Source organism: Pleurodeles waltl, chromosome 6 (assembly GCF_031143425.1).
Source record: "Pleurodeles waltl isolate 20211129_DDA chromosome 6, aPleWal1.hap1.20221129, whole genome shotgun sequence".
Classification (NCBI taxonomy): Eukaryota; Metazoa; Chordata; class Amphibia; order Caudata; family Salamandridae; genus Pleurodeles; species Pleurodeles waltl.
Window position 1 is genome coordinate 657,976,064 of NC_090445.1, and position 27,910 is coordinate 658,003,973.

General features: G+C 44.2%; 1 protein-coding gene across 2 annotated transcripts in view; it reads left to right on the top strand.

Annotated features, from left to right (window-relative positions):
• The window catches only part of KLHL12 (kelch like family member 12), a 267,421-nt gene that overhangs the window by 69,083 nt on the left and 170,428 nt on the right, over positions 1-27,910 (top strand). For both annotated transcript variants that reach the window (XM_069239022.1, XM_069239021.1), the window contains exon 7: positions 21,533-21,639. In XM_069239022.1, the coding sequence (XP_069095123.1) occupies positions 21,533-21,639 (107 nt within the window). The remainder of the gene's footprint in view (positions 1-21,532; positions 21,640-27,910) is intronic.

Below are 27,910 nucleotides of genomic sequence, written 5' to 3' on the forward strand. Positions count from 1 at the left end.
ACCATGACTTCTTAGTGAGCAGACAACCATGAGAGAAAGCAAGTTGATTATGTTCTCAACACTGCATTGTGAGGCCTGTTGGTCATCTACATACTCGGTCTAGAAGAGGTTCAGCTTAAAAGAAGGTGCCAAACAAGGACCCTGCTCCTGTTGTGCTACCTAGCAGTCAGCCTGCACACCTTTCAGTAGGTTGCTTTGGTGATTGTTTTAGGTATTAAGAGCCATAACATTTCCAATTAGCTGATTAGATCATATGCAGATGTAGATGATTTGTCTACTAGGCAGGTGTGGATTTTCGTTTCTTTCCCCAACAGGAAGTAGCAATCGTTTAGGCAAAGAACGTGGCAGAGGATGTGCCCTATTATAAATGAGGGAGAGGGGTGCACATCAATTTTTTTTCTGGAGGTTTAAGATATTTAAAAAGGGTCAAAACATACCATGGTCTGAACAGTCCCAGTAACTTCAAAAACTAATCAGACATTAAGGTGCTTGAACTTGGCTTTTTTACTTTCACCAGTGTGTTTCTCTTTAATAATATTTGTCAGGGCAGAGAGCAGTACTTTTTGAACAAAGAGTGTCTGCCCATATAAGCCTTGCCATCCTCCGATGTTAAAATCTGTGAGCCCATGTAGTTAATCCTGAGGAATAGGGATGTGTTGCTTTCTGGAAAGCATTATGCAGTTTTGTCAAGAGTAGGTTGGAGAAATACTGATTTGTGTATGAGGGAAGGCTTTATGTAAGCAAGTTTTGCACATAGTTGTTGGTGTTGCCCGCTTGGATCATGTGTTAAAGTATCAGTTACATACATTTGCTTGTTACGGAAAAGTGTAAACCACCTTTGCCATTTGGGGTATTTAATCTTTCAGTTCGACCAGTTCCAGAGAAATGTTCTTTGTCATTTGATATTGCAGATGTGGGCTGCGTGGTACACTTGAAACAGAGGCTTTGCATTGCCCAGCATTTAATCTGTTCAGTTTGGGTGCAGAGTTTGCAACCTACAATTAAATAATGCATAAGCTTGATGCAGTATTCTTGGGATCATTGCATACTGTGAATGCGTCCAAACTCACTGCTGCAGAGCAGCCCACCGAGGACACCAGCCTCCTCCCATCATGCAGAGGTATGGCATGTATCTCATATGTACATGTACCTCAGCTACAGAAATCAAAATGTTCACTGACATCGCCAAACCCAAAGGCGTCCTACAGTCCCCCAGCTGACTTTCATAAGCAGCAAAGCAGGGAGAGGTGAAAAACAGTCGAGCTCAGTTGAGTGGTCTCCAGTACAAAATGTCCTTTTAGGACCAACAGCCACCTAAGCTCTCATGGAGAGTTAAAAGTGGTCAGTAATCCCAAAGAGGCCACCTGTACCTGCCTGGAATCTTAATGTGGTTCTCACATAACTCTTCCGTGCCCCTTTCAAACCACTGCACTCATGTCGGTTACAGTTCTTGTCCTGGAAGGTGGTTTCTTAATTGCAATCACTTCCCTTCGACACATTTGCATGCTTCAAGCTCTTACAGTCCAAAACCATTTATTCAGGTTCCCAAACCTAGGGTGTAATTCTTCATCCTAACCCAAGTTTGTGCCCAAGGTTGTTTTGCCGTTCCACATAGATCAGACCATTGAGCTGCCAGTCATCTTTCGACAACCAGAAAGGGCCCTTCACGCTTTATATGAGAGAGAGTGCTTATGTACTGCATTTGCTGTGTGCAATGCTAACCATAACTGATTATTTTCAGTAGTTTGATCAGTTTGAGCCAGAACCATAACTTACTTTTTAACTGGGATTTCTTTTTTTCGTCAGTAAGTTTCAGTTTTTTTTTTTTAGTTACTTAATTTTCACATGACTCCAGTCTGGCTCTGGTCTTTATCAGCTGTGGCTGCCCAGCCCACACTGCTCACTGCTTGATTTGCCATGTACCCATTCTGAGCTATGCACAGCCTTTGGCCATGCTTTGTACCTAGCCTCCTTTGGCTGAGCATGCAGGATTTGGCTGCATGCCAGGCTCTGTGCCCAAGCCATCATGGCCGCCCATCCCCAACTGTACACAGCCTTCCATGTGCCCATTGTGCGTTTAGTGCAAATTATTTCAGCAGTTTTTTCACTTACCATTTGTCAAACAAAATTCCTATTAAACCTAAAATGACAAATTATGCACTTTTTCACCTTAACTTATTTTCCCTATGGACGAATCATCATGAAACTTGGAATGCTGAAACTTAGCTGACTAACTGATTGGTATGTTTTGTGCAAATCCACCCAGGCCAAAATGTATAAGCAAAGTCTCTTCAGTGGAAAGTGTGGCTGAACCATTACTACATAGTGGCTACCATCAGTGTATACTATAGGTTTGTATCGTATATGGCAGAAGATATGCATGCATACTTCTGCAATCTAATGTTGGGGCCGGATGCTTGCAATAATGTCTCGAATAGCAAGATTTATTTTTACTCCTCCCTTGGTCCATATTGCACCAATACAACATCTCCACCCCACATTATTTTCTTCTGCTATTGGGTTCAGACGTTCGAGTGCCAGCTCTGAGATTTAGGCCTTGCCTTGCTGGTCTCTTTGGGAACAGCCTTTTGACTTTCGGACTTTTAGACTTTTAGAATAATGCCGTCCACCAACAGGATTTGTCCATGACGCCTTAGCTCATCTCTCCAAGCATCACAACAAGTGATACTCGCCTCAACATCTCAGTTTGTATCTTTAAAGAATGACTATATTGAAAAGGTGTGAAGTAGGCATCCATTCAGATCTACCCATACCTCCAACGCCAAACACTCCCTGGTCTGACCATCACAGCTTATGTAATCTTTGCCAGTTGCCCCCTAGCACGATGTGACCTCCAGAGATACCTGGAGTGCAAGAAAACACTCCGGTATTAATTCCTGACTGGTGTAAACAGGGACAAAGTGGCTCAATTGGGACGTTTCTTTTCTGTTTTTAAACAGAAATACATTTGCATGTCTTTCTGGTTGAAAATGGCATGCAAGACTTAATGTGAACAGCTGCAAGTTTACATGTTTGTCATTTTTGAGATACTTTTGCAGCATGTCTTACTCGGAACTCTCTCAAATCCACCACAAATTCTAAACCTCCAGATTCAGCAATGATGGTACATTGGTGGAATTTTTGCTTTCCCAAATGCATTTTCCTAGTGTAAAATTACACCAATTCAGATCCAATATACTTATGTGCCAAAAAGTGTGAATTCGACTTCTTAGACTGCACAGACCAAGTGCATATTTGGGTACATTGAACGTCACAAAATTCTCAGGGGTTTCCCTCAACCAAGATCTGACTGGCTGTCCATGACAAGGTGGTGACAGAGGAAGGCATAGCAGCAAGCCGTTGGGAGAATCCCAGTATCCTGATTTACAGTCCGATGCTGTGGAACAGCTGGTTGAATATTTTTTCCCACAGGTCCCCCTGACCATTGGAGTTACGGAGGAACATTCTTTTTTCAAATATTCAACTCTTTCGTCTGGTGCCCAAACAAGCACAGGAGACCTCAGTCAAACCCAGTTCTTCATGGTTGCCCTCACTTCAGACAGCAGGTCTAGTCCTCTTCTGATCTTCCGCAGGTCCAGTAAGTGTCCTGAGGATTGTACTTTGAGGTGTCACTTTTTTTTTTTTACCTGACACCAGCTAGGGGGTGGGGATGACTCCTGGGACTCCTAACCACTGGGGTAAAAATGACTTGTGGTAACCCTACCAACTTATTCTGTAGTTCCTGTTTGTCTTAATACAAACAATCCCACAGTGCCCCTCACTCTCAAAATTGAAGATGGGGAATTCTGTTCCCTCTTTGTGTAGAGCCTCTGTCCCCACTCAGAGGAGTGGCCAGGGGAATGAACAGTCCTCTTCTCTGTAGTCACTCAAAACCAGTTCTTGGGGTAGCTTTCCTCCCACTGGGTTTGGTGCCAGCCGGACTAGGGAGACAAACGTTTAAGCCTTTCCAATTGTCACCTAACATTTGCTTGTGATAGGGCAGGCCCCTTCGAATTTAATTACATTTCTTGGCCCACCCAACTGGTCTTCGTGTCAGGGGGAAAAAAGAACTCCCAGGCACCATTTATTCTCTTGGAGCAGTTTTCAAACGTCTTTCATGTCTTTCTTACCTAATTCAAGCCAAATTCACACTGAGCAGTTGCTGGAGAGCTAATGTAACAGCTTTAGGAGGGGTAAGGGTAACTTCTAAATGTTAAATTTATAAAGCACACTGTGACCAGTCAATTTAGTTCCTTAAGGGCATTAGAGGCAGAGGATCTTCTAGGCCTATTCAGTGTTAATTGTGCAGCAGCTGTCTGAACTCTTTGAAGTCGCTCAATCAAAAAGTCAGGATCTTCAACACCCTGTGCAGTTAGTGACTTGGCATGCACGGGCAGCACTGGGAAAAGTTTTCTGAGGCCGCGAAGTAACGCAAAGCTGTTATATTTATCTACATGCTTCTCAAGAGAGAGATGTGCATCAAATGTAACAACTACGTTACAAACAGCCTCTGAGGAACACATCTCCACTTCATTCGGAAGTGGGCCAAAACTTTGGGGTAGGGGCAACTAGACCTCATTAGGAGAACAACAAATAAACTCTGTTTTATCCCCATTTAGGTCAAGGGAATTTATGTGTATCCATTTTACAGTATCAGTCAGACATGCCTGAAAAGGAATTTACAGTGTCATTCTGATTTTTGTTAAGACAAAATCAATTGCGTTTCAGCAGCATGATTAATCACTGAGATGTTATACGTTTTTATTAAAGAAATCAAAGAGTTCATATATATTTTAAATAGCACATGAATAAGCGCTGACCCTTGCAGTACTCCATATATCTCAAGTCCAAGCGATAAGGAGGCAGAGCCACCGCCTGGCAGCAATCCTGCAGGTAAGATTCTATCCAGTTTAACTCAGTGCCATCAACACCCAAATAGACCAGTATAGCAAGTAGGGTGTTATGGTTAACTGTCTCAAATGCTGCCAACAAATCAAGCAGAATTAACACTACAGACTGGTCACTCTACCCGTCTGCGCATCTTGTCCTTCATGCTCAAGAGAGCTGTCTTGGTACAGTGGCCAGGCCTAAATCTAAATTATTCTTCCCAAGTAAAGAGTGAACTTCCAAGTATTGGGATAAAATCCTACTGACATAATGTTCCTATACCTTCAACACGAAGGGAAGAAGCAAGATAGGCCTATGGCTGACCAATACTGTTGGATCTGCTGAAGGTTTTTTTAGTAGGGGCGTAGCTATGGCCTTCCAGGCACCAGCCGTGAACTCAAAGATTGATTACAGAGAAACCTCAAGGGATGGCATTAGCTTGTCTGCCCATTTTTTTCCACTGTGTAGCCGGGAGAGGGTCTAATGCTGATCCTGACATAGTGACCAGTACAATACTGAGGAAGGTTTACTCATGTATTGGATCAAAGCAGTCGATCTGACAGTTGGGATTCCCTGCTAGATCTTGTCTTATCTCAGAGTTAGCACTGTCAACATTGTCAGTTCGAGAGGCAGCATCTGAGGTGGTTCCTCCATATGAAGAAGGCTGCCCATCTTGAGGGAACCATTAATGTCCTCTAAAAGTTTAGCAGTCTTATTTAAACCACCAATTCATCACACAATTTCTGCAGGGTGGAGGGGGTGGGAGGTGTTATTTCTTGTTTCAAGTATTGGGGTTGGACAAGTCATGAAAGATGTCAAAGATCTTTTTGGCACTATTGGAAGCAGATAAAATAGATTTAGTGTAAAATTCAGCCTTTGCTTTTGTTATCTTTTTATAATTATTAAGAGCACTCTTCAGCTCTTGGCTGTCCTCCTTGGCACGATTTCCTTTCTCACTGCTTACATATTAGCTTAGTTATTCTTAAAGCATCTTTGTACCACAGAGCAGAAGGTCGAATCTGAGGGGTCTGGCGAGTAAGAGGAATAATTTTGTCTAACTTAACAATGATTTCTTCCTCAAAGATCTCACTCTTAGTCTCAATAGAGTTTTAACATCTAGTGAATTACTTACAGGGTTTGGTTTTTGAATTACTTAAATCAAAAACCAAACCCTGAGGAGGCTTAACAAGTTTGTGCCAAGCTCTATAAAAAAATAAAATCCCGTATTCCCAGCCTTTATCCGGGGTGACGGTTTCTGCATTAAGTAAACAAAATTAATGCTTGCTCAGTCCTCATTTACAGAAATTAACCCATCCTTGGAGAAAATGAGATCCAGTGTATGCCCCCTAGTGAGTAGGGGCGTGGACCAGTTGTTGTGCTGTGATGTGATCTCCACAGTTCTTTGCCCAAGGGGGACAATTCTCCTTCAGTCCACCAATTAAAATCTCTGAAATTAAGAAATTAGCATGGGCAAGAGCCATATTAGAAATCACCTCTGCAAATGAGTGCAGACGTGAGGTGGGGAATCAGTTAGCCTATAACGTAGAGCCCCTGCAAAGGTGCAGCTCCGGATAGTCTTCAAGGAGAACCTTAGCACCTCTGTACCTTCTGCGTCATCCAGTGAAATGGCGGACAAATCCCACTTTTCATGATGGATACCCACTCCCTCCCCCTTCTTATTCAACTGGGGTATCTCCTAAGGCGAGCTTTACCTAGATCCACAGCGACTCAGTAGTGAGCCAGGTTTCTGTGATAAATAGAATATCCCACTTTTCTGACTCCAGTAACAGACTGATCTTTGCAGAATGTTTCACCAGTGATCTGGCATTATGGAGCCTAGTTTTACTGAGCTGTGTGTACTGCTGGTGTTGGGAGAATCTAGTTTTCCCTTGACGCTGGAGTAACTTAGAGGTGGTGACATTGGCTGTTAAAAAAGGGTGAGGTGGCTTACCCATACTTAGCAGTTGGTTGCTTGAATAGCTAATCCTGGCATCTTTATATGACCTAGCTGCCTCAGTTTTCTGCATACCATACATTTTATAATAATCTGACTTCAACATTAGAGTGCATTTTTATTGAATGCAAAAATAAGGCTCTGTATGGAGTCTTTATCTGGTACGTATTTATTTGGCCTTATTACTTTGGGAACATGCCATTTATAATGTCACACATGTTCCATTCTTAAATAATATGCACCATGTCATGTGTGCAGAAAGGTTCACTTAGGTGTGACTTATTTATTATTTAAAATCCGGCTTTCCTACCTATCAAAAAAGTGATTTTCATGGGTTTGTGCACCAGGGATGAAGCTGTTGCAGTCAGGCCACACCTGACGCCACATTTTAGCTGCCACTGTAGTGGATGGCACAACTGGTGTGCACTTCCACACACTATACAATGGCATTATAGGAAAGTTCAGTGTGCCAGTAAGGTTTCACACAAATTTCATCATGTTTACGTGGTCAGAGCACATACTCTAGGGAGTGGAAAACAGTGTCCAAGTGATAAGAGTTCAAGGTGACCAGCAGGCAAGTCCCAAAACAAAATGAAATACTGGGGATGGCCATGCAAAAAGGAGTCACTTGGCAGTACTCCTTTCTGTCCACCCCTATTACCTACACACTTGGGACAAGGTCCCATACCTGCTGCACCCAGGGATATGGGAAGGTGGTCATGTTATTGCAGTTCAGCCTTGGAGAGGTAAAGCTTGCACCTCCACGGCTATTACCTGTTAGCCATGGTAAGAGGGGTGCCTCTTCCCGTGTATGACTGGGTATTTGTGGCATTTACCCACAAAGGCATAGTTGAGTCTTTGCCTGGATAAGTAGATTCAACTTGAAAGTACTTCATGCAGACATTTAATATATTGGGGCAATCCATTAGCATACAGGTCCGCTGGAACCACTAAACTAACAAGGGTCTTGCCATCACCTGCACAGGTTTGGGATGTGTGGTGCTGCTGCAACACTTAGCGTGTAGGCCATGTTTGCTTTTAAGCCTGCAAACAATAGTTGGGTGGGCTGCTACTGCAGAAGGTAGTGGATATTTCCCAATAGAGAAGCAACTTGTAGCGATAGTGGTTACATCAAGTTACTTTCTCAGTGTCCATCCTGTGCAGATTACATATACAGCTTTAGTGGGAGGAGGTGAAGTCAACTGACAGAGCAGGAGGTGTGTTTACTCTGCATTCCAGAGGTGAGTAAATGGCTGGAGTAACCTACAAGATGAAGAGGACAACAATCGCCATCTGTGGATGGGCAATTTTCAGGTGCCTCACCGCATTGACATGTGGTAGAAGTCGAGTTCTCTGCACAACAAGTGGAAGTGTTTGGGAATTAGTTTGACTGGGTATCAAAGAGCAGAGTCTCGGGGAGGCTGAGGGTCTGTGAATGCTAGAAGGGTTCTTGGTGCCTAAGGGCAGGTTACTTGGGTCTGGCAGTGGGGCTCTAGTAAGAAGAGGATGTTGATTGCATAATAGCTAATATTGGGGTGAAGACTCAAACTGTTGGTTCAGATGGCAGAGTGGATGTGTGCTAGCAAGAAGTTTTATGGTTGTCTGATGGATAAGTGATTGTTACAGTTTCTTGAGGATTAATGATGGACGTAATTCTGAACATCTTTTTTAAGGAATGACAGCAGAGAGAATCTCAAACATAGCTACAGGAAATTAATTGGGGCTAGTGACTTGTAATGGGTGTCTGATTGCCAGCTGAATGTTGATGTAGTAGTTTTGGGGCACTCTGTATTGTGAGGGCATGTTCATTGATATTGCACTTATGTAGTCCAGTTCTGAGAGTGAGCCAAGGCTCAAAGAAAACGACTGGAGGGTTGTGAAGGGGTTTTGAGTGCCCCCAATGACTTTGTGGCTCAACCGAGTGGACTAATATCTGACTGTGGTGCTTTGTTATCCAAGTGAAGGGCACTCTGAGGCTTCTGAGTGCCAACAAGGAACTCTGACAGTCTTTGGTGTTCGTTTGAGGATGTAGGGTATCGAGTGGCTTTGAGGGCCTGCAATTTGGGACTGAAGGTCTACTCGATCAAAATAAGTGTGAATTCTAGCAGAAGGGCACTAAATGTATCTGGATGTTTTGCAGTTGTATGGCAAAGCACTGATGATGTACTTCAAAAAGTGAGTTGAGGGCATGGGATATACCCAGGGAGTAGGGTGAGGGGCTCTGAAAGTTGGTGTGGGACTGTGGGCTTGGTATGTAGGTCCTTCAGTTGTTTGGGTAGGAGGATGAAAAGCTTTTAGTGGTTTCTGCAGAGCAGGCAGGAAATCAGAAGCGTCACCATATGTCTCTTCTCCTTGCAATTGGCCAGGACATCAGTGCTCACTCTCTTGTGCTCATTTTGACAAAAGCAAAATCCAAAGATAGTGTTGTACACATGTATTGGTGTCACAGTTCTATGTTCCCCACAGATCTAGACTTGGATGCAAATGTATGGCCTCTGGTACCTTTGTTACTGCATGTTTGTCCACATGAACTGCATTTTGCTATCACCAGTCCTTTCTTGGTGAAAACCATTCAGTTTTGTTCCCATAATATAATTCGTAATAAACACATCATGTACAAAAGTACCCTCTTTCTTGGCATGGTTACCCACATTTTTTGCCTGTTGTCAGTGGGTTGAACAGTGTCCACTGGGATCCTGCTAATCAGGACCCTGGTGGTTATGCTCTCTTCCTTAAAACTTGGTAACTTGTACCATTTTCACCCCACATTTGGCATACTGGTGCCCTAATGTAAGTCCCTAGTATATGGTACCCAGGTCATTGGGGTACCAGGGTATCCCCATGGGCTGCAGCATGTGTTATGCCACCCATGGGGAGCCCATGCAAATGCAAAGTGTTCTACAGGCCTGCCATTGCAGACTGCGTGAAAGGATGCATGCACCCTTTTTCACTACAGGTCACTGCACCAGGTCACTATAAGTCCTCCCTATGGGAGGCCCTCTCTGCTCAGAGGGCAGGGTGCAAGTACCTGTGTGTTAGGGTACCCCTGCACTAGCAGAGGTGCTCCCATGAACTCCTGCTCCATTTTCCTGGACTTCATGATTGCAGGGACGCCATTTTACATGTGTACTGGACATAGGCCACTACCTATGACCAGCTACATAATGGTACATCTGAACCTGGGCATGTTCGGTATCAAACATGTCTGACTCATACCCCAATACTGTTGCCAGTATTGGAAGTATGCTTCCAGGCACTATAGGTCCTCCTTAGAGGACCCTCAGCATTGCTAACACCAGTCTTCTAGGGTTTCTGTGCAGCCCAAGCTGCTGCCACCCCTCAGACTGGTCTCTACCCTCCTGCTGCTTGATGTGATGTGATCAAGCTCAGGAACGCAGAACAAAGGATTTACTTTGGGAGAGGGAGGTAACACCCTCTCCCTTTGGAAATAGGTGTGACTGGCTTGGGAGGGGTAGCCTCCCCAAACCACTGGTATACTTTGAAGGGCACATTTGGTGCCCTCCGTGAACAGACCAGTCCACACCCGTTCAGGGACCACCAGTCCCTTGTCTTGCGCGAAACTGGACAATGGAAAGGGGAGTGACTACTCCCCTGACAAGCACCACAGGAAGGAGTGGGCTTCTTCTGCAACTTCTGTGTCCCCTTCCAGTGGGACTCCTGTGGGTGCTGCCTCTGCTGCTGTTGGCTCGCTGTGTCACTGACGGTCTCCTCCAACTCCCCCTCCTGGGTTGATTCCTCCTGGGCCTTGCTGGTCCCCGGAACTACCACTTCCCGCCAACTGCGATATTTCCCTTTGCCAAGGCTTGTTGGAGGAATTCTTGCACTTGCACCAGCACCTGGCTGCAATCCTCCTTCCAGTGTGGGACGTTGTCTGCATCCCTCAGGAACTCTTCTCCGGCTCCAGGACTGCAGTGCCAACCTCCTTCTCATCACCGTCGACCAACTCCTGCAACTACAGCTGGAAGGGTAGTAGCTCCTACTCCTCCTGGACACCACTGTGACTCTTGGACTTGGTCCCCTCTATCTACAGGTCTTCCGCTCCAGGAATCCACAGCTGGTCTTGCAGTTTTGTCTGGGTGTCTTCTTTTCCTTCCTTTTGGGTGGTTTGGGGGAAATTCCAGTGATTTACTCCTGTTTTCCTGGTCGCTGGGGGGGTACTGGTTTTCTAGGACTCACAGTTCCCCTCTACACATTTCACTTACCTAGGTGGGGGTCCTGTGTTCGCATTCCATTTCTTCAGTATATGGTTTGGGCTCCCCCTAGAGTCACTATTGTCTAACTGCATTGGCACTGTTTTCTAACCTTTTCTATGCCTATTACTGTTTACTAGTGTATATAATTAGTATATTACCTACCTCCTATTGGAGGGTTGCCCTTCTAGTATTTTGTGGTATTGTGTGACCAAAAATAAAGTACCTTAAGTTTTGTACAACTGAGTGTTTTCTTTAATGTGTGTAAGTGCTGTGTGACTACAGCGGTTTTGCATGGGCTTTGCATGTCTACTAGATAAGCCTTGGCTGCTTATCCACAGCTACCTCTAGAGAGCCTGGCATCCATACACTGCCTACACTTCACTAAGAGGGGATACCTGGGCCTGGTATAAGGGTATAAGGGTACCCACCACACACCAGGCCAGCTTCCTACACATTACTAATGTAGTATTCATTTATCCCTCCAAATTAACAGAATTGCAACAATAGTGGCATTATGGTGAATGTGGCTTTAAGCAGATGTTACAACAGCATTCCACAGGAAGCCATTAGTGATATGTACATAAAGCAGTACTTACCCCTGGGTACGGTAGTGTACAATTGGAGATATTGAACATAAGATTTCATCGTAGGGGTCTTCAATATTGCATCATGTTACACTGGCTATGAAAGCCCACCAAAACACACACGTCATTGGTTTGAATACCAACAACGTGGTTTCAACCTTTCATCCATTTAAACTAAATTCATTGAGTACCACTGAGCTGACTAATATTAACACATATAGTAGAGCATTCAGTTAGTGCTGTGTGCCCTGAAAATAACCACCATAATTCTGTATGCTCCTGCTAATGCTGTAATTTCACTTTTGAGGTGTCACTGATTAATATATACAGATTGAAAAGAAAACATGAACATTTTTATAACCCTTGTGTGGTATTTGTAAGCACATTCCAATTAATAAAATTATTTTATTTCCAAAAGACTACTTTTGGAAAAAATAGTTATATATTTTTTTGTTTGTTTTTAATTCACGTGTGTGTTTACATTTTTGATGCTGCGCTCCCAAATGTATACACCTATTTTATGACTGGTTAGTTAGGTTTATACCCAAACGTTGAGGAAGTGACCCAGCAGTGTATGGGAAGTACTGCATCCCAACAATGGTTACGTCTTTCTAGTTGCATATTGCAAATATCACGTTATTAATACTGCACATGGTGTGTGCTCACAGTTCTAGGCAACACAACAAGTGAATTAGGACTTGGGATCGGCCGCGTAGGAGCTCCCGTCATGCTCCGTGGCTAACCACAGGCTCTGGAAGGACGCGCGCTCGAAAAACAGACGCTCTTATGGCGGCGCCGCCGCGTTACTGAACGCTGAGAGTTCTGAAATCCACCTGGCGGCTTCTGATCCCGTTCCCAAACACCCCCTCCTCAGTCCCCCCATCTGTTTTTTGCCATTTGGAGTGTGTTTGAGCACTGCTCCTTCAATATTGTGCCCTTTGCTGTGGTGGAATTTGCTTTTCAGCCCTAAAGAGGCTCGACATTGCTTGTTTGGAGGCCTGCCTTGAGGAGAGGAGGACTGGCAACAGAGGTGAGGTGGGGGTTACGGACTGCAACACTCTTTTAATGAGGAAAGCTTCATTTTGCCTTTTTCAAACTTAATATTTGAAATAAGTTATACTGCTCTGAGCATTGCCTGGTGAGTTTCTGGTGCAGTACATTTTTGCAATTTTTTTTGCACATTCTGAGTCCTGGAAAGTGCTCGGTTAAAAAAGACACTGTCAAAATCTTTTTTTCTGGTGTAAATTTGGCACGACGCCAGGTTCTCTTCCAGAAGTCTGCTACATGGGGGGGGGGGGGGAGAGGAAGGGGGCTGCATGTCGCTTGTAAGGGCAAGGTGCAGTGCTGTATAAATGCCCCGATCTCCACACTATCTTCAGGGAAACGGATGCCCTGCCTCTAGGGCTCCTAAACCTGCTTGCACTGTTAAAACAAAGCGCCTAGCCCCATCCGACAATCACCTGAATATGGATTTATCTTTAAATACCGCCCCTCCGCCGACCATCAACCCAGTTCCTAGGGATACTTCTCCTCACTGCTTACCGCCCTCTGTGACTAGCGCGGGGGGTCAAAATTCGGGCTTTGACTCTCCGATTGAAGAGGCTAGAAACCCAGACCCGGACTTGGACTGGGATTTAAATTTGCATTCAACGAATAAAGTTAGCCCACCACTGATCCAATCAGCCTTGAGCTGTAATTCCGCAGCTATTCACAGCCGGGCTTTGGATATGGGCCCAGGCTCCAAGCTACTTTATCCTTTGTTTGGTGGATTGATGAAGGGCCAAAAGGGCGGTGTCCCTTCACTGACTGGTGACTCTGCCTCTGCCCCTCAGGCAAATAGCGTCCTACTTGATCTATCCGGCGAGTCAATTTGTGCATCAGGGATAAGTACTACAGCCGGGTTCACCCCCGCACTACTCCGTTAATGGACCCTTTGAATTGCCCCAAGATCAGCCGATCTTACAAGTGGGCTTGTTGTCTCATGCACCCAGAGACAAGGCAAGCTCCCATATCCCTTCAGAAAATTTGCTCCTTCAGATCTTAGCTGAGTTATAAGCTTAGAAAATTTTGCAAAACAAGGCAATTCAGAGAACAGAATCGCAATTGAATTTAATTTTGAGTAATATACAGCAACTTAACTCATGTATCAAGGAGGTTGAACAACGAGTATCTGACCTGGAGGATGCTCACGTCTCTGTGGAACCGTCAGTGGCAAATTGTCAAGCAGATTTGGTAGATTTACAGATTCGGCTAGATGATGCGGAGAATCGCTCACGCAGATCCAACTTAAGATTTACAGGAATCCCTGAAGGGCGCGAAAATGGACAGACTGTCACAAACTTAATCACGGATCTTATCCTGCAGCACGTTCTCTCAGAACCAGCGGATAAACATTTGGATCTTACCATCATGCGGGCCCATCGGGTCCCGCAGTACAGCCACCCCATGCAAAGTATCCTCGAACTATTCTTGTCAATTTTGGTGATTTTCGTGTAAAGGAAAACATCCTTCAACAAGTGATTAAGAGTAAAATACATCAGGTCCCTGGCGATTTTGCCTTCAAAATTTTCTCAGATATGTCTGTGGTGGCTGCACATCGGAGGAGAGAATTGAAAGGGATGATTCCTGCATTCCAAAAAGCCGGCACTCCGGCAGGACTTGTACAGCAATCTAAACTTAAAGTGTTTTTTCAGGGACATTCTAATCTAATTCATACTGTTGATGCTGCTAACACTTTGTTGCATTCAATTCAGAAGCAGTCTGGGCAGGGGGGTAAGGGGATGAGGGGGTGGAATATGATTAGGAGAGGGGGAGAGGAGGTTAGACTATGCACTGGGAGGGTAAATGTTACTTCAGAAAGGTGGATTCCACAGAGTGTAAATCAAATGCGTCACTATGGTACTTTTATAATTCCGTCCTTTTCGAGTCCATAGTGTAGAGTGCCATGCCAAGGCACCCGATTAAGGAAGGATGGGGTCAGAGGGTGGGGGGGTAGCCTCGGACTGATCAGATGGGAGGGCCCCAGGCTTCGGCCACCCAAGGGTTGGTGTTGGGGGTGGGTGTTGGGAGGGCTGGCAAGGGGTTCAGGATCCTGGTTTTCCACACTAAATCGTAGTTACGCATATTGCAGAAGGATTAAGGTTATAAAGGGGGTGATATTAGTTGGACCAGGCCAAGGCACGAATTCCCTGGTAGGTTCAGATCATTTACTTCCTCGGCGATCTTTTATGAGAACTCAATGGCAGGGTTGAATTTTTTTTATTAAGAATAGTTTCCTGGAAGGTTAACGGTTAAATAATCGTAGGAAAAGTTCTGTAATTGAAGAAAGGGTAACTGCCCTAAATCCCTCGGTTATTCTCTTACAGGAAACTCCTATCCCAGTTAAAAAAGACGCAGGCTTCCACATGTTTAAAATGTTAGCCGATTTTAAGGTGGTTGCCGCAGCCCACAGAGGCGTGGCGATCTTTCTAGCCAGAGGCCTCAATGCTTGGGCACGCAACTTTTTATATGATCCCGAAGGTCGATGGTGCTGGGTGCACTGTTCAATTGCTAAAGAAAGATTTATCTTTGTTAGCTTTTATGCTCCCTTGCTAGATGTCCCAGCTCCTTATGTAGGATTGTTTCAATCCCTTTTGCAACTGTCAGGTAAAATTATTATTGGTGGGGATTTTAATTTTCTTCGGGATCCAATTTTGGATACCACTGTGAGGGGTAAGAAACAACATAAGCCTAGAGTTGCCAAAATCTTTAAAGACTATGCCAAAGTGTTGATGCTCTGTGATCCTTGGAGAATGAGCACCCCAAACGAGAGAGAATATACGTGCATCTCAACCCGGTTCAAAGGCGCCTCTTGCATTGATTTCTTTTTTTCTGAGATCTAAAACGCTGCGCTTTAAGACTGTCGGTGCGGCACTCTGGCTTATCTGACCATGCCTCCCTGGTGCTGGAAGTCTCTCTTTTTTCAGAAGTCTCCAAGCCTCAGACTAGAAGGTGGGTCTTTAACCAACAGCTTCTTCAAGATGAGGGATGGGTTCAGATCTCTAAGGACGAAATAAGTGAATTTTTCAAACGTAATCAGGGATCTTCAACTCCGGCTATAGTCTGGGATTCGTTTAAGGCCTTTTTTTAGGTGCTTGGTTATCGCCAAGGAAGCAGCAGACAAATCTTCTCAGAGACAACAAACCAGGGTTCTGGAAGAGGCAATGCAAAGGTGTTTAACTACCTACCTACATGCCCCTACGGGAAAACAATAGACAGTCTTTTGAATTAGCTAAAAAAGCACTGGCCAATAATTTTCTCAAGAAGGTTGATATAGGATATCAGACTTATAGACAAAAGGAATATGAAGAGAGTAACTTCAAAGGTAAATTCTTAGCATGACAAGCTCTGGATCGAATTGCTGGTAATATGATACATGCATTGAAATGCCCTGCTACCGGGGTTAGACATACTGACCCCAGAGCTGTGGACGAAATTATGCTAGAGCATTATAGGTGAATTTACAGCCAGGCTCCGGTTATTGACCCTAGGGCCATTAAGGAATTCTTGGGGAAACTGGATATTCCTAGTCATACAGAAGAAGACAGTGATGCTCTAATACAGCCGTTTACGAAGTTAGAACTCCTTGAGGTTGTCAATAACCTTCTCACGGGGAAGGCCTGTGGACATGATGGCTTTCCAGCTGAATTTTTTAAAGGGTTCATTAAAGCATTCATTGACGATTTTTTGTCTTTAATTAATGGCCTGCTTCAGGGCGAACAGATTCCCAATTGTTGGCACTCAGGGAATGTGGTTAGTTTTCCCAAAAAGAATGAGGACAGGGAAGATCCTAATGCATATCGCCCAATCTCTTTGCTAAATACAGATTATAAAATTATTACGAAGCTTTTGGCTAATAGGCTCAATGGGGTCGTCAATAAACTGGTGCATCCAGATCAAAACGGGTTCATTGCTGTTTGGCAACTTGCAACTAATACACACTTTTTGGCTGAGGCTCTTGACTATTTCGCTTCTAATAAAATTTCTGCTATCGTCCTTTTATTAGATGCAGAAAAAGCATTTGATTTGGTTGTATGGGATACACTCTTTGCAGTACTGCCTAGCTATAAGGTGCCCTCTCAGGTCTCTGCAATAATTCAAAGATTGTATTCAAACTCTGAAGCCAATATTATTATCAATTCCGCGTGTGTTGGTCAACTCCAAGTACAATGTGGGACTCTGCAAGGTTGCCCTTTAGCCCCCATACTTTTTGCGCTCTTCATTGAGCTTTTAGCTATTAAAATCAGGCAAAAATAATCAGATTCAACCCCCTTTGAAGTCAATGGGGAAGATTAAACTCTATGCTGATGATATTATGTTTTTAGATAAAGAGCGTACTTCCCAGGAAGCGGCTTTTAATGTGTTTGCCGAATTTGAGCAAATTGGTGGCTACAAGATTAATATGAGTAAGACCGATATCATTTTGTGTGGCACTTCATCTATTAAACTGCTTCCCGAATTAAGACAGTGTGTGAATGTTAGGCCAAGGAGATACCTTGGGATTAATTTTTCAGCCGATATAGGAGACCTGTATGACCTTAATTACGCCCAGTTGCTCTCGAAAACTCAGGCTTTGCTTGCTCAATGGGGGTCTCTCCCCCTTTCCATATTAGATCGAATTGCAATGATCAAAATGTCAGTATTATCATCATTTAATTTTCTGTTCTCAGCCACCCCGTGCGTTTTAACACAATTTCTTTTTTTTTTTTAATTGGAGTCTATGTTTCGTCCATTTGTTTGGCAAAATTAGAAGGCATTGGCTGCATTAAGCACATTATATGCAGATAGAGAAAAGGGGGGGGTTAGCTTTGCCCAATTTTAAAGATTATTACTTTGCCTTCTCTGCGCATTATCTCACTAATTTTTATAGCAGATCAATCTGTAGGCTGTCTATTCTCTAATGACTTTCGGGAATTAATATGCAAGGAGCACGATATTCTGAATCCAGCACTGTTGGTGAAATCTCCCCCCAAAAAATGTTAAAAGATTCTTAAATTTCTCTTTAAGAGAAAATTAGATTTGTTTAGAAGATTTTCAATCCCATATTTGCATTTCTACACTCCTCTCACAGTTTACGCTACGCTCTGGCGCCCAGCTCAAGACTTAGTAAGGAGATGGGAGCATGCAGGATTTAGTAAAATCGGGGATTTTTGTATCAATGACAACTGGGAAACCCCCTTAAACATTCAGATGGCTGTCAAAAATGATTTTCTTTTGTTGGGATCCTATAATACTATGCTACACAGTCTAAGGGATTTGGATATGGATTCAATCATTAATGCTCAGGCGTTAGTTGCCGAATTGGCGGACCCTTCTAGGATAAGGTGCGTGGAGAAGGCTGTTGCTATAGAGGGATAAGGTCGATCTCGGGGGAAAGGCGCTAAGAAAATGGGCCCATCAGGAGGACCTCAACCTTTCAAGCGAGTGCTGGGAGAGAATTAATCATTTAAATGTTTCAGTACTCAGAGGAGCGAATTGGCATTGAATGATATTTTTTAGTAAATGGCTATTATATCGAACCCCGCAAGCCTTATCCCATGTGGTACCCAGCAGCCCTGATCTCTGTTTTTGATGTAAGGCAGTAGGGGTGGCGGGTTGGATACATGTAATTGGGACATGTTGATGTATACAGGAATACTGGGATGGAATATTCAAGATGCTAACAACTATGGCTCAGGTTATTTTAACTCCCAGTATTCTGCTGATGTGCTCCCTTTTAGCTGGGAGAAACTTGTTTGTATCGCCACTGTGGTTGCCAGATCTCTCCTGTTAAGAAATTGGCGTTCTGAGTTATATCCCACCCCTCAAGAATGTCTGAGCAAAATGATACAAGTCAGAAATCAGGAAATGAGATATGCTAGTAGAATAGAAAGTGGTAAAACGTTTTCCCTGATCTGGGGCAAATTCTTTTTAGACAATCATGGGTAAATCCTCTCTAGGTTAAATCACCTATTGAATGAGTTTGTTTAGCTACTTAGTCTTGTTGAATTCGTCAAGAGCTTTCTTTCTGTGAACTATTGGGGAACTTATTTAACACATGTCTCGAATTGTAATGTTTTATTTTTTATTTTCTCTCTTCTGTTATCTTGGTGGATCCTGATAAAAAAAACAATAAAAAGATAAATAAAAAACAAAACAAAAAAACAAGTGAATTGTGGCACAGTGAGATGAAGTAAATAGCCGAAAAAATACAAAGTGGAGAATGTCACAGCTGGGCAGATTTCCTTGATCTTCAGCAACATACACATTAGGCTGCAAATCGAATCTGGGTTTATTTACAGTAACTGTGAAATCAAGTGAATGCTTAAAAGTAAATTTACAGAGCAATTTACAAGCTGCTTTCCCAGAAACAAAGTGAAAAAGGGCACAGGAATACATCCGGAAATCTGCTGCATTCATAGGTTCAGCATATTGAAAGTACTTGAGTATTCAGAACCCTACTGTTATTAGAAGACTAGTCTAAACAGAACTCATTCATAAGCCAAGGCACTGTATGCAAAGCATGTAAGCATTCAAAGCTTTCACATAAATAGAGTCCTGGCATGTTGAAATTTCTCTCTTATCAGAACTTTACTAGAATCCAAACCCTGCCCTAACACGAGCACTGGATTTTATCAGTAAGGCTATTATGATATCTCGGATATAATGAGAATATTTCCATACTTTGTCACCTTATTGGATGATACCAAATGGAACCGACATTTTTAATAGGACATGTATATATCTAAAGAATGTAGTCTTTGAAGCAAGTAGAAATTTTTAAAAAAAATCTATTTCCCTGGTTTGGGAATGTTGCTGTATGTTTCTCCCTGTATTGTATGCACAAAAGCAGTATACGGAGTTGGATAATTCATATGCCCCCCTCTGAACCACGAGGCCTATCAGTGGGAACTTCACTTGTGTACCAATTTGGGGGAAGGTAGTCACAGAATAAACTAGCAATCTATGGAGCAGTCAGGAAAATGTCTGAAGTAGTAATATGAAGAGAGCAAGTGGCTCACGTTTGTTCACTGGGTGTTTAAAAGCTGAATTAATGAAGTCTAGGGTAGTCTTAGTTCTGTTAATTGTCTCACATTTCACTTATTCAAGTAGAATCCTGCAAATCCTTTCGGTGTGTTTTGTGCATACAGGAATCAGTGCAGCCGTCATTCTCAAACTCCATCCACATCTATATGTTTTGGTCCATCAGCAATTTACTCTCCTAACTGCCAATTACATAACACAGGCGATATCAACGACAGCATTCGAGTGTCGATAGATGTGTGTCTCAAGCCCTTGGTATTGATTACACAGTGTTCCATAAAGACATGGGGCCAGATGTACAAAACCCCTTTGCATTTCTTAATGGTCAGAATCGGTATTTCGGGCAATTGAGAAATGCAAAACTGCCTTTTCTGATGTACAAAGTCCTTTAGGAAAACGCAAATTGCGATTTCTACCCTGTATAAATCGCAATTTGCGACCCCCAGAATAGAAAATAGCAAATAGGGATTTCCTGTTTGCGATTCCTGTTCTGATGTACAAAGCGTTTACTGAATGCGATTTGGGCAGTTAGTAAATCAATTACCATTGACTTGAAGTCAATGGTAACCATGTGTAATTAAAAGAAAAAAAGCACCCCAAAATGCTTTTTTTAAATTGCAGTAGAGCACACACATGCCCCTTGGGCATATTTGTGCTCTGCATTTGCACCACTATTTTTGGAGTTCCTCCAAGGGGGGCCTTTTGCCCATTGCCATCCTTGGTTTTGCATTTCCCAAATAGTGTTTTCGTCATAGGAAATCGTTTTTTGGGAACCGCAAAACCGGCCAATTGACTTAAATGTGATAGGATTCCTTATTTGCAATTTCTTAATAGCGATTCCTACATTGTTGGATTCACTATTAGGAAATCGGTATCTCTGTACATAGCATTTTGCATTTTTTAAATAGCTATTTCTATGAAGTTTCTAATTAGGAAATGCTAAATTGCATTTTAGTACATCTGGCCCATGGTTTCCTTAATGATTCTTTAATCTTAAAGGTAGGTTCTTCTGTGTTTGAGTGTTGTCATGTAGAGCAGCTGCAGCGCAAGTATGTTGGGCACAACACCTGCTTTCTAGAATAAATGCTCTGGATGCTTTTACCACAGTGTGAAACCTCTTTCCATAAGCACACAGGGGTCATTAGTAGTGCCATCCCTCTTTATTTATTCCAGAATTACATGTTTCGGAATGTTCAACTTGCTGTAATGACGCCTTTTCTTTAGGCTGTGTGAGCCAATTAGTTGAGTAATTTGGACTTTTCTTTTGGTTCTTAAACCACCTGCTGCTTCTTTGAATTATGTTGATCTGGTTCACTCTTTTGTAATTATAATTGTGCATGGAATTATTTGCTTATAGTTGTATTCTCAGCTGGCCTATGGGGTTTCAGTCAAATGCCATGGAAAGCACTAGTGGGATCTGTAGACTGTTATTACTTTGCTGAAAATTAATTGCTGTTCTATACAAAGTATAATGGGTCCTTTCAGTTTTTTTGTTAATGAGACCTTGCCTATAGTCCCATTTGAATGCTATTGGATGAATACATTTAGAGTTGTCATTGTTTTAAGGAGTTTCTTCTCTTGGCAATGAATTATTCATGTTTTTTTGGGAAATTTATCATGTTTGAAACAGCACTCCTTTGGCATTTTTGTGAAATGTATTAAATTATTTATTCCTTGTGACAATAGTGCAACTCAAATAAGTTAAAAGAAAAATAAAGGTAATACTTTTGCTAATGCAACATGAAAACAGCAAAATGGTACTTGGATCGCTTTTTGCAGACCAGCTGGTCTTTGATAGACTGTTGATCACTTTTGCCTTGTTTTTCTTGCAGGGGCTAATGAAGTGCTACTTGTAATTGGCGGTTTTGGGAGCCAGCAGTCTCCAATTGACATTGTAGAGAAGTATGACCCCAAAACCCATGAATGGAGCTTTTTGACGGTAAGAGTTGGAGACATGCATTCTTAAAACAGCACATTTGGGAGGCTGCTTTGCTCAGTTGAGGAACTATGTATTGAATATCACGTGACATCAAAAAGGTTACTGCTACTTATGTGTCTGAGAAACAGTTCTGGATCTCAAGTGAAGTTTAATAGCACAGTGCTTTAGTGCTGTTCAAGTGAATATTGTTTAAAATCCAGCTAATGTTGTATGCATTTAAGATCCAAAGACTTGGAGGCGCCTTGAAGAAAATTCTTCGTCTCAGCCTAGAGATTATTCAAGTGAAATTAGATTTTATTGGATTGCTCATAACTTTGAGTCAGTTTAACAAATGAAGAAGTTTTGAAGCCGTTGAGCCATCTACCTAAGGTTCATGTTTACAGACATAATTTAAAATTACAGGAAGATCAACTTACTTCAGTAAAAATATATCCTTTTTTGGTGTGCTGTAAATTGCATTTGGTTCTGCAAAAATTTGAAAAATAACAAATGGTGTTGAATTAGTTTCAAGTTTTAATTTTTAAAGAGACCGTGACCATTAAGTTTGCAAACTAGCTTGCAAACTGCTATTTGGATTTAAAAACATACCTGATTACTTGGCTGTTTGCTTTGGAAGCCATTGCCCAATATAATGGTTCGCAAACCACAATCAGACATTTGTTACCCTGCAGTACGGAGCCTTGTAGCATAATGGAGAATACACACCTCCAAATTAAAAAACAAAGTTGAATTAACTCAGTAACGAGGGCACACATGGTTGCATTGAAATGTTTTAACCCCTATTTGTGTAAATATATTTTTTTCCAAACTTAAATCATTTCTTCGAAAAGCATTTTTTATCTTGACAACCAATCATTCCCATACTGGTGCTTGTGAAGCCTTTTTGTGATCACACTCTACAACTTCGCTTGTTTAGGAAATTTCAGATCCCTGTCCCCGGAGTAGTATCCTACACAGTGGCACTCAGCCCACTCAGAGTTTTTACAGATCACAGGAGTAGCATTCCTATCTTATATTGTATAAGGGGCTGTAGATGAATATGAAAGTCCACTGGGGCATTTTGATGCCTTCCCAGGCCCCCACATTGGCTACGTGCAGTAAAGAAAGCCTCCCCTTTGTCCTAATGCTGGAGAGAGTCGACCCTGCCACACGTAACCTCGCCGAGGAGAAGCTAAAAAAAAAAAAATCACTGGTGTAGTATAGGAGCTAGCAACTCAGCCACACTTATGTGAACCGGATGCAGAGATAGTGGTTCCCCAAACTTTTGCTTTTTCTAGGGGACTTTGCTGATCCTGTTTGAGTGGCCTTTGGGACCTGAGCACACTCCCACTGTAGGTACAAGGGAAAAAGGGTGCGCGCTCCCTCCCTACATAGGCTAGGAAGGGGCACCTGCCATTAGGTGCACCCTTGCACCTTGGTGATTTTATGTATATACATTGAGCCTGGCCTGGCTTGCCTCTATGTGCACACGTGTACATTGGTGTTTTCATAGGTATACTGAGCCTGGCACAACTTTCCAGTATGTGCACACTTCTCACATTGGTGCTCTCAGATGTATACTAGGCTTGGCACAAATTGCCAGCATTTGCACATTAGTGTTTTCATGTATACACAGCCTGTCCTGACTTGCCTATATGTGCACAATTGCACATAGTATATACATAAAAAAACACCTGAGTGTAGCCTGGCTTGCCTGTATGTGCACACTTGCACATTGGTGTTTTCTTGTATATATTGAGTCAAGTATGATTTGCCTAAAGGTGCACCCTTGTTTTCAGATGTATACTGAGCCTGACACAACTGGCCAGTGTGTGCACAATTGCACGTTAGGATTTTTCTATATGTACTGAGCCTGTCACAGCAAGCCTGTATAGGTGCACTTGCACCCTTGTGGAATTCACAGTGCTTGTGTCCAGCCTGCCCCTTCAGACTTGTACATGTACCAGGGCACATGTGCCTATGTGGTGAAGAATGCCCATGTGTGTTATCACTACCATTGAGAGTTGCTCTGCCCGTAGGTTAATATAGGGGAAAGTTTATATTTAGTCCTGTCTGCAATAGCAAATTGTAGTGGAGCAACCTCAAAAGGGTTTGTCCTTTCATTGGAAAGGACAAACCCTTTCCAATGGTAAAGGCGGTTTTGTCACTAAAACCTTGGAAATGCCACTTCTAGGAAGTGGGCATTTCCATGTTCTACAATCCCTTTTGTGTTCTTTTACAGTTCAAGCTTCATTTCGCTGGGAGCTGTGGGAAAACATGTCCCCAGTGACATTCTATAAAAATTAGAGAACCAGAATGACGGACCTCTGCCATCTGAGGGCCTGGCTGTATAGATTGGAAGGAGAGGTTTTGACACTTGGTCTCTCGTAGCCAGATAATGGCACCACTAAAGATAAGGATGGTCATTCTAGGGCCCCATGGCAGCATGACAGAAATTTATGGGAGACATTTGTGAGTCCAAGGGGGATCCCTTTAAATCACCCCCAACTTCAAAGGTCCACTTATGTAAAACGAGGGGAGGCACACTTGAGCAGTTCAGAAATACACTTGCAGGACGGAGTCCCGTACTGCACACTGCCAGAGAAATCTGTTGTGCACAGGAATATTTATTCTCCTGGGAAAGAATCACACTCCCTTCCTGAATCTTGGCTGGCCTGGGCACACTGCCTGCTGCAGTGTGACACTCTGAATTGTGCTCTCCATGGGCTTGTTGGTTTGCCCCTGTTCTGCAAGGAGGTCCCGGGGCATCAAAGACCTCTTGCAAGGGACCTACACCGTCTGCCTTGTTATCTGGAGAACGATGCCCTCTTACGCGTCTAAGTCGTCTGCTGGATTCCACCTGGTAGCATTGGTGTGAGCATTGATCTAAGTATTGGACCTGGGGACCGGATCGGCCTGGTCTGGAGCCATCAAAGTACAGCCTGCATTCAAGGAGTGTGGCCCTTCATCGTGGGGGCCACGTCAGACATAAGCGTTTGGTTGGTAATGAATGGATTACTGGTTGTGGGACCCCACGTAGCCCGTTCTTGTCGAGTGTGTTGCATTTCTTTTGTGCGACCACCAACTGCATGCTCATTGTGTTCGGTGGCCGTATCACTGGTTGCGACCCTCGGAGGTAGGGACGTACCCGGACCAGTGCTGCATTCTACCTCGTGCAGTGCCATTGAACTGGCATCTGTGTGTGACTGTATATGCCTGGTGTGACTAAAGGTACGGAACGGGAACTGATTGTTTGGTCAGAAGTGCCTGGTGGGACTCAAGTTATCGCTTTCCAGGTGGGATGTCTCGCCCCCGGGAGATGATGCAATGGTATTTTTGCAGCAGGATTGTCTGTTGCGACTCAAGTCATCGCACCCAAGACTTTGTGCCTCATTCCTGAGAAGCACTGCAGTGGTAACGTTTTGTGTGCAGCGGGATTATCTGGTGCGACTTAACTCATCGCACGCCAGACATGGTGTCTTATTTTCAGGGAGGCACTACATTGGTAACTTGTCAGGTGCAAACGAGATTGTCTGGTGCGCCTCAAGTCATCGCGCACTAGATGTTGGGCCTCATCTGAGGAAGGCTTTGCATTGAGCACTTTGCAATGGTGTTCAGAAGTGTCTGGTGTGATTTGGGTCATCGTGCACCAGACCGTTTGTCCATCCTAGGAGGGCACAGAACTTGGTAAACTCTTCGTGTGCAGCCCGAACACCTGAGGTGGTCCAAGTTGTCGCACCCCAGCCATGGTGCCTCCTGTTCTGGTAGGTACCAAGATTGGTAACTATCTGTGAATTGGTGTGTCCAGTTTGGCAACAGCGTGTGCCAAGGCTACCTTTCCCCTGTGCCCTGCACACCAGGGCCTCCACCAGAAGGCCTGTGTGAAGGCCCTTGAGTGAACTTCCAGAGTGGGAACCAAAACCCCTATTTGCCGACTGTTGCCTCTTCGGCCAATCTCTCCTCAATCCCCGAACCCTCCGTACCTTGGCCCTGGGATCTTGTTTAAGTGTAACCACAGGCTGCTAGAGGTCTATAGCCCTGCATATTGTTTACTATTGTGGTTGACGTTGATGTTTACTGGTGCAGCCTCGCCCATGGACCTTTTTCAAAAGTGCTATAGTTCTCCGAATGTATACATTGCTGCTGTTGTTGGGACCCGGAATGCACCCTATGACGGTTTGAGATTGAATTGGGGGTGATCCTTGGGTTGGGTTGCGTGCTGCCAACGTGGTAGCACCACATGTGGGTGCCAGGAGGGAAAGTATATGTTTTCTCATATGTTCATGCAGTTGATTTCGTATTAACACTGTTGGGCTTCAAACTATTAGTTATATTTTCAAATGTGATTTATGCCCAGATTTACATGACATTCATGTAGTGTTAATTCATGTGTACAGTGAATATAAGCTTTATTTACATACACCTCCTGTGAAGTCTTGTTTATGACGTTCAGTGTACTTCTTGTGTATAGGTGCTGCGCTGATGCTTTACACATTGCCTCTGTGATAAGCCTGACAGCTCTGTGCCAAGCTAACCAAGGGTGAGCAGAGGTTATACAGCAAGTGTAATCACCCACCCCCTCATGGGAGTGGTAGGCTCTGTCTGGCTAGGGCCTCACAACAGCCAACCATAATGTGCCGCTTCCAACAGCCTAGATTTGTGCAAACCCACAAGCATATCAGCTGAGGCCCCTGACACCCTCATCCCTCTAGCAGGCCTTAAAGCTCTAAGGCAGGGTGCGCTATACCACAGGTGAGGGCATAGCTGCATGAGCAATATGCCCCTACGCCCATTCTTAGACACTGTAAGTACAGTGTGGCCATATTAAGTATATGGTCTGGGAGTTTGTCAAAACGAACTCCACAGTTCCATAATGGCTACACTGAATACTGGGAAGTTTGGTATCAAACTTCTCAGAATAAGAACCCCCCCCCCCACTGATGCCAGTGCTGGATTTATTACAAAATGCACACAGAGGGCATCTTAGAGATGACCCCTGTATTTTACCCAATCCTTCAGTGCAGGACTGACTGGTCTGTGCCAGCCTGCCACTGAGGGACGAGTTTCTGATCTCCTGGGGTGAGAGCCTTTGTTCTCTTTGAGGCCAGAAAAAAAGCCTGCACTGGGTGGAGGTGCTTCACACCTCCCCCCTTGCAGGAATTGTAACACCTAGCAGTGAGCCTCAAAGGCTCAGGCTTGGTGTTACAATGTCCCAGGGCACTCCAGCTAGTTGGGGATACCTACCTTCCCTCCCCCCCCCCCCCTGGACACAGCCCCCACTTTTGGCGGCAAGTCCGCGGAGATAATGAGGAAAAACAAGGAGGAATCACCCTCTCAGCCAGGTCAACCCCTAAGGTGACCAGAGCTGAAGTGACCCCCTCCTTGGAAAATCCTCCATCATGTTTTGGAGGATTTAGCCAGTAGGAATAGGTATGTGCCCCCCTCCCCAAAAGGAGGAGGCACAAGAAGGGTGTAGCCACCCTCAGGGACAGTAGCCATTGGCTACTGCCCTCCAGCCCTAAACACACCCCTAAATTCAGTATTTAGGGACGACCCTGAACCCAGGACTTCAGATTTCCTGACGACTTAAAAAAGGACTGCCGTCCTGAAAGGCCCGCATTGACGACGGAGACGACAACTGACTAGGTCCCAGCCCTACTGGCTTGTCTCCAGACTCAAAGACTTTGCAACAGCGACGCATCCAGCGGGACCAGTGACCTCTGCCGACTCAGCGGACTGCCCTGCAACCCAAAGGACCAAGAAACTCCTGTGGACAGCGGCTCTGTCTGAACATCCAAAAAGAAACTATCTTTAAAGGGACTCCGGAAGCGTGAGTCCCCAACACTCTACACCCGACGCCCCCAGCTCGTGTCCAGAGAAACCAACACTGCAGCGAAGACCCCCTGGTGACTTCCACGACGTGGGCACCCTGAGATGGCGTCCCTGCACCCCCACGGTGACACCTGCAGAGAGAATCCAGAGGCTCCCCCTGACCGCGACTTCCCGGTGACCAAGTACCGGACACCTGGAAGAAGCACTGCACCTGCAGCCCCCAAGCCAGAGAGAAACCTACTACCGGTGCAGGAGTGACAAGCAGGTGGCCCTCATCGTTGCCTGGTCGTGACTGGCCCGAGAAGCCCCCATGTGCCCTGCCTGCATCGCCAGATTGACCCCTGGGTCCCTCCATTGCTTTTAGTGCAAAAGCCAACACCTACTTTGCACATTGCACCCGGCCGCCCCTGTGCCGCTGAGGGTGTATTTTGTGTGCCTGTTTGTGACTGTTCCCCCCAGT